This window comes from Dipteris shenzhenensis, chromosome 5 (genome assembly GCF_047967505.1).
Source record: "Dipteris shenzhenensis isolate YYH24624 ecotype China chromosome 5, Dip_SZ_1.0, whole genome shotgun sequence".
Lineage (NCBI taxonomy): Eukaryota > Viridiplantae > Streptophyta > Polypodiopsida > Gleicheniales > Dipteridaceae > Dipteris > Dipteris shenzhenensis.
Window position 1 is genome coordinate 23,854,966 of NC_141600.1, and position 7,393 is coordinate 23,862,358.

Sequence of the window (7,393 nt, forward strand, 5' to 3'; positions counted from 1 at the left end):
GGCCCCCCTTATAGGGAAGGGCTCTCCCTTGATGTGGAGTCTCTTCAGAGTTTGGCAACGATTGGTAGGGGGTCTTATCCGGGCTAGTCCTCAATTTTCTAAGGAGTTTGCACGATGGCCTTTGATTTGGCACCCGGAGGTTTGAGATCAGGATGATCGCATGCTGGGATAGAGGTTACACATCGGTTGGGCACAGTGGGAGAGCGGCCCAGCTCGATCTTTCAGTATGTGGGTGAGACTCCCAGCTAACACAAAGGTACGATTAGAGACCCTCTCACATCTTCGGGGCACGGGCCCAAGGATGGCAGAGATTGAGGGAGCTATCCCAAAGTCTTGGTGGGTGGGCCTTCCAGTACAGTGGTTGGGCCAGTTCTAGGGACAAGGGTACCTCTTCCGATTCAGCTATGCCCCCTCCCTCCCATTCTCAGCCGAGCCCGGTTCTACAGTGTGGGTCCAGGTGGACTCTTGCAGTCTCTAGCAGATGGAGATCTAGAGATGGATGGGGCCTTGGATCAGTTAGGGTGGCAGAGGGTCAGAGTAGTGGGCTGTCTGGGCAAGGAGTGGTCGATCGGCTCTCTTGCATCTCAGATCTGGATGCAGCTTGCTGGCGCTTATGATTATGGGAGGGTCGTCCCCTCAGTCGAGTACAGTGGGACCCAGGCGAATGGTTTTGGCCGTCAGAGAGAGTGGAGGAGGTGCCCTTCTTCTCTTATACTACACGCAGAGGACGCCGCTTGCAGCTGGAGGCAGTAGCCTGGACTCCATCGAGAGAGAGGCATTGGCCAGCGTAGCAGGTACCTCGAGAGGTGAGATCCAGGTTCTGGACACGCCTTTGGTCCAGTCTTCGACCGCAGAAGATCTCCTAGTTTTTCTAGATGATAGCGCATGGAGGTCTTCCTGTTGGCCCTTGGTTGGAGCAGATGCGGGTGGAGGGAAGCTGCCATACATGCACAATTGGGACTTTGGAGACGATCCCCCACTGCCTTTGGAGCTGCCCAGCAGCACAGAGGATATGGCAAGGAGCGATTTGGATTGTGGCGAGGCTTCAGGGCACGCAGAGGGACTTCACGTGGGGCATGGTTGCTTGGTTGTCAGAGGGTGGCCATGCCTTTCCCATTGACGTGGTCTCTCTAGCATACAGGATACAGGGCCTGTGCATTCACAGCATTGAGTTTCATGAGGCGACCCCTCCCACTAGTCATCGACCTCTTCCTTCATCGGAGGACAGCGTGTGGGAGACAGTAGCTGGCATTACAGCATGGAACATCTGGGTTGCTTGCTGCAGCTGGGTTATGGGCCAGCACCATGTTCCACCGTCGGCCACCTTGGTAGCCATTTGGCAGGACATCATCATCACGCTTCGCGCCATTTGGGAGCGAGGCTCTCCAGGTTCTCGAGCTACTGTCGCACGACGGGAATGTTTCTACGATGCTTGGCCTGTAGGTGTTTTCTACAACATCACCCTGAGAGGGATCAGATGGTTGTATAGTCCGCCACCCTGGTTATTAGCCCCTGTTACAGAGAATCCCTAGGCAGTGAGCTAGGATCTCCGGTAGCAGGACTGTCTTTCTGACAGCCAGCATTTTATTTTTTGTTGATTTTCATGGTTGGCACCTTCATGGTATTTGCCAACTTGTATGATCGTTTTTTACAAACATCAATAGAAGTTCTATTCTCTGGGAAAAAAACAAACAAACAAACGTTTCTCCTGCATAGAGACTTGTTGCACATTCGTAGCAGTGTCCTTTGTGCATTCGTACCACAACACTCGCAACACAAACTCAACCACAATGCTTCCTATACCTTTGCATTCCTCATATGTGGCATTGTAGCAATTGGTGTTCCTTCATATCACGAAGTACAAAATACATCTCCAAGAAGTCCTCTAGTAGAGCAAATTGAGGCCCTTGTGAACTTGGACGAACAAGAGCAGTGTTGGTAGGACTATAGTTGCAACTCAGATGAAGTGGTACAAAGCGGAGAACAAGTCAAGAAGGAAGGTAAGGAGGACAAGGAAGCTTGCATAGGTCAAGAGTATCCCTCCTCTTCTACAAACATGTCTTCATCAAGAGCCAATTTGACAAGGGCGGCAAGAACTCAACACTTGACTCAATAGTCCCAAATAATATGGTTGCTAATTTTTCCATCACCGACCACCTCAGGTTCTTATCACCCCTAGCATCCACACCTATCATACCTCTCAATTCTCACTTTACGATCTCGCTTGCACCAATCATACCATCCGTGCCTTTCCCTATTTTCCTTCCGTCTTATGTGCCTTTTCCACCACCCATGTCGTTCTCAACTGCTTTCCCTACTTTCCTTCCATCATTTCCACCACCTATGTCTTTCTCAACTGCTTACCTGTCATACATGGCTAAGGGCTTCAACACCCTCCATGTACTCTCCATCTACATTTGTGTTAGCAGTGACTTCTTCATAGTGTGGTCTTCCCCAATGGTCTTTACAACACTTATACCCTTCCCACCATCTCTCCCGATGGCAGTCACATGCACCAATGCCAGGCATAGGTGGCAGTGAGCACTGTCAGTATTTGCAATAGCTCATAGTATTTGGGCAGGAATTCGGCATTTTTGAGGGCCTTCCAGCAGCCCAACCAAGGGGCAGCTGGGTCACTCTGGTCAATCTCCCTTCCAGCGCCCATACAGGACCAAAGACAGCAGAGAATTTACAACCAACAGGTCACCATTCCTAGCAGCCTCTACATGCAGCGCACAGGTGGATTTGGACCGCAGCAAGGTCAAGGTTTGGGCAGTCTGTTTCAGCAGTATAGCTCGTGCTCCTGCAGTCGCAGCTAGAGTTTTTCTGCTCAGTTTTGTGTGGTGATTTGGTGCTCATGTACAAACAGTTGTTAGGACATTTATGCCAGCATCATAAATAAAGCAGTGTACGAAGATCTCTTGTGTCTCCTTGAATTCTCCTTTTGCATTCATTTATTCCGCACAGCAAGCCCACACATGTTACATTGGTATCAGAGCAGCATGGTTCCTTCTGATCTGAAGAAGGGTGGAGGGAGTCGTGATGGCAAATCACAGTTATGGGGATGAGGCAGGCAAAGGAGGGAGCATGGTCGGGATATTCTCAGTGGCAGCACCATGCTCCATTAGCTTCTCCCTCCCTCAGTGTACATTTACACCTTGTGGCAGAGTAAGTGGAATTTTTTTTTCCACTGGCAATCAGTGTCATAGCAATTGATGGGTCTACCAGTCTTCCATCATGGACCCATCCAGCATGGCAGCCAATCCTCAAAGACTGCACTCTCAATCTCCTCTAACAGGGAGCAAGATTGTCTCTTTGAGCAAATCGAACTCCTTTTTGAGTAACTCCAGGTCTTGTACAAGTAGGAAAAGAAGATAAAGGAGGATGCAACGACGTTGGACCACTTCCAGCTGCTGCTAGAACAGGAACGCCTTGAGGAGGCCATGCATCAAGCCCAACATTGTGCCAACTTCGCAGCATTGGGGGTCTAGTGCACGCGAGACCGAGAGGAGTTTCTCATAGCTTGCTTACACTTTCTCTCGCCATCAGCATCTACCAGTATGAATCCATCATCCACTCAAGGGCCTTCCACCCTAGAGCACAGTGTAGGGGACTATCCTTCCATGGTACTCACAGGGAATCCTTCATCCGTAGACAGTCCTTTTCCACAATCATGATGCTCACGGGTCCAGGACCTGAAGAATCCGAGCATCCCCCCGAGCCACAAGGTGGGCTGCTGGCACGAACATCTACATCCAACGGTCAATCAGTCCACAACCTCCTGGCGTACCATACCATCAAGATTCGCCCATAGGGGGGCTGGATGCTCTCTCACTAGCACTCTGATTCAGATATTGCATTATGCAAATGATGTGGTACTCCTATCGTCCTCAATAGAGGAGGCACTTAGATGCACTACAGTGTTTCTGTGAGTCGCATGATCTCAAGGTCAACCTTTGGTAAAACCAAGGTCATGATCTTAAATACATATCGGGTCACGATGCATTGGAGACAGTTTACTTTTGACGGGTCACCAGTCGAGATTGTTTCATCATACACCTACTTGGGGGTTATCTTTTACTGACCTATTTTCACTATGAGACTGGCGATGCAGGCTCGCCTAAGCAGAGGATATGCCTCGTTGGCCAGGTTGTAGAGGCAGTGCTTCCGTTCACAATTTTAGGACCCTCAGACCAAATGCCTACTCTTTGACTCCTTGGTTCGACCAGAGGGGATGTATGGAAGTCCTTGTTGGGGGCTGGACCTATCGATGGGCTCATGTGAAGCGACTACAGGTTCTTATGCTATCACTGATGATTCGCGGTAAACCGACAGTGCCTCACCAGATCATTCAGGCTGAGTTTGCATCTTCACCATTATAGCTCGATGCAGCATTCCAGGTCATCACCTACTTATATCGAGTCAGGGCATACGGAGATCATACCTCTGGACGCAGTAGATTACCGTGGTTAGCATTGTCCTCTTCCATGGCATTATCAGCGGCAGCAGATGACCATCACAATAGAAGCATTTCTTCTTCTCCTTGCCTCCACCTCCTCATCATCATCAGGTTTGTCATCTTTCCTTTTGTTGGGCTTGCCATTGCCTGCTTGTCAGTGCCACTACTTTGTCGTATATCTTTGCCCCAGCCGCCTCCTGTACCAACATAGCCCCCAATTCTTCAGAAGTGAGTGGCTTTGCCTTTCCAAAGTCATAATGCAGGTCACAAAGGTTCTGAAGCTCTTTGGCACCATATTCAACACGGGCATAGGCAACTGAACCAGTTCCACTATGACCAACTGATGCCAGTTGACCTTCATTGTCACGAGATGGTCATGCACATCATCTTCCTCCTCTGTCCTTATGATGAACATGGATTTTGGATGTTGAGAATCCTAGTGGTATTGTTTTTCTCATACAAGTCCTTCAAGATGTCCCATGCTTCCTTCGATGTCTCTACCAACTAAATATACAAGCCCTTCAAGATGTCACATGCTTCCTTCGAGGTGTCTGCCAATTGAATGTGCAGGATCACCGCTCCATTTGCATCTTTGATGATCAGTGATAGCGCCTCAGCATCCTTTTCATCACACTCTTCCACCTCATCTAGATTCGCATGTTTTACTATCTTTCTTGTCGCCTCCACTGTGATTAGGGGTTTCACATCCCCTCCTGTCATCACCTTCCATAACATCCTTACCACCACTTACTACACAGCTTCACCTTCCAGATCGTGTGATTATCCCCGTCATGTTTGCCTGCCTCTTCGAAGTTTGGGATCGGCACATGTAAAGCCATTGGACTGAAGAACCTGGAATCAATGCTGCTCCACTTTGTGACCTTGAGGCTTGGAGTACATAATCCTCTGGATCCTGCTGCTCTACTAACTCCTCCTGCTGCATTGCCTTCTGATAGGCTTCAGTGGCACTTGGAGTCTTGATGCTGAACTCTGATCCAATAGACCTCAGTGGTGCTCTTCTTCCTGTGTGAAGATGTGCAGCATAAGTGAGGTACTTAGTTCTAAAAGAACTCATGTGCTGATTATGCACAAGGGAGATTAGTGCGAATCTGTACCTAGTGACCCATTATTGGGATGAGGCGATAAGCAGTAGAAGTGATCCTTAGTAGCTTGAAAGTCATATTAGCAAGCGTAGCTTGTTTTGTGGTCTATAAGGTTGTTCTAATGGCAAAGCCTTTATTGAAATTGCTATACAACCCTATCTCACAGACGGTCATTTTCAGGTCGTCGACACAAAACCAGGACGGTTTTAACTTCCTGTCCTTCAGAGCTTCAAGGTGGACGAGCCACTATAGCCCTGCTATCTATAGTTCTTAATATGGACTATGGAACTTGGAGGTACGCCATGGCCCTTTTAGAGGCCTGCTGTTCGTCAAGCAGGCAAGAGCCCATGTGTAGCCTCATATAAGAGAAAAAGGGTTGCCTAAGGAGGTGTCCAAGGAATTACACGGGTGATATGCAGTACGAACCAAATTTGATCTTCTAGTATAAAATTTTCAAAGCAAGCAAAGTATGTACATGTTGTCCGCTTACACAGTCATTTTTTATCCACATGCTCCTAACCATCCATGCATGCACTTGCATGTGGCCCAAATCGTTTTCATGCCCTCTCACGAGATCAAAGAAGCTTGACATGCCCACTTCGAAGTCAAGATAAATGGAAATAAATTTACTGTGCACAATTCAAGGAATCCACATAGCGTCACTCATGTAAGAAAGAAATTTAATTCAGTCGGCTTTTGGATCAACTACTTGCTGTAAGAAAAAGAATGAAGTTAAGTAAAGACACATATCCCAAAATCGGATGTTGTGTAAATTTGCCAATTATCCTACGAGGGAACACGACAAAATTGATGGAAGTTCAACGAGCAAGAAAAGACAGTAAAAGAGCCATATTTAATACATAGAAGCATACCCGAACGTATTGGTTAACGCCAGGAAAAACGGATAGTCCTTGAGCGGAATCAAAGCCATCTTGTAAAGCACTCTGTTCGCCACGGCCAGCACGACGGTGATAGCAGCTCCAATCGCAACCTGCACATCTCTCTTCGAGAATCCTATTCCACCTACAGTCAACATTGCTTCTTCTTCTGTGAAAGGAGTCCCGGAGGCACTCACGCGTACTGCCTTTTTCTCCTTGAGGTGAACATTCCGCTTACCCACGTACAGACGGGATGACACAGAGCCAAATTCTTGCTTCTTTGAAGCCGAGGTTGCCAATGATATACGTGTGCGGGCGGCGGGCGATTCCTGTACTCTGTTAAGAAGCAGCTTGCCAACAGGGTTGTCGACAGATTTATAGATTGCGAAAGGTTTGAAACTCATAACGGACGCAGGAAGGGGATAAGAAAGTGAGCGAGACAATCGCTTCTCGGGAAAGGTTCGCACTCGCGAAGTCTTGGCAAAAAGGAAATCTTCGGAGCACGCCATGACGTTTGCAAGGAACAACAATTCGTAGTCGCAAAAGAATCAAAATGTACTGTGCGGGATCGAAGAAGACGCTGTCAACAGTATTGCTCCTGAGCGAGCTCAATTGTGATCGACTGCATTCTCAGAAAACGGTCAAGCATTCTCTCGCTGCACCTCGTCGTTTGTATTCATCATCTTTATTCGTTCCTTCCGAGACTTCTATGTCCAAGATTCATGGTGTCAACAGGTTTCGTTTCAAAAAGCTGAAGAACGACTAGCAGACGCGAATTCCTCCTGTTACTCGCTGATTTCTTCCTGCAAACGAATGTCAATCTCACCAAATTTTCTCCTGCTACTCGCTGATTTCCTACTGCAAACGAATGTCAATCTCAAATTTCCTTTCTAATCGAAGCGAATCCTGCTCCTGCACGAACTCGAATCTCACGCTCGACGCATGCCAATCTA

At 48.0% G+C, this 7,393-nt stretch overlaps 1 protein-coding gene across 1 annotated transcript in view; it reads right to left on the reverse strand.

Moving 5' to 3' along the window:
* CLT2 (CRT (chloroquine-resistance transporter)-like transporter 2) overlaps positions 1-7,193 on the reverse strand; it is a 95,717-nt gene extending 88,524 nt beyond the window's left edge. Inside the window, exon 1 of the mRNA XM_087374694.1 lies at positions 6,435-7,193. Within this exon, the coding sequence (XP_087230820.1) occupies positions 6,435-6,949 (515 nt within the window). The 5' untranslated portion in view covers positions 6,950-7,193. The remainder of the gene's footprint in view (positions 1-6,434) is intronic.
* Between the last annotated feature and the right edge of the window lie 200 nt (positions 7,194-7,393).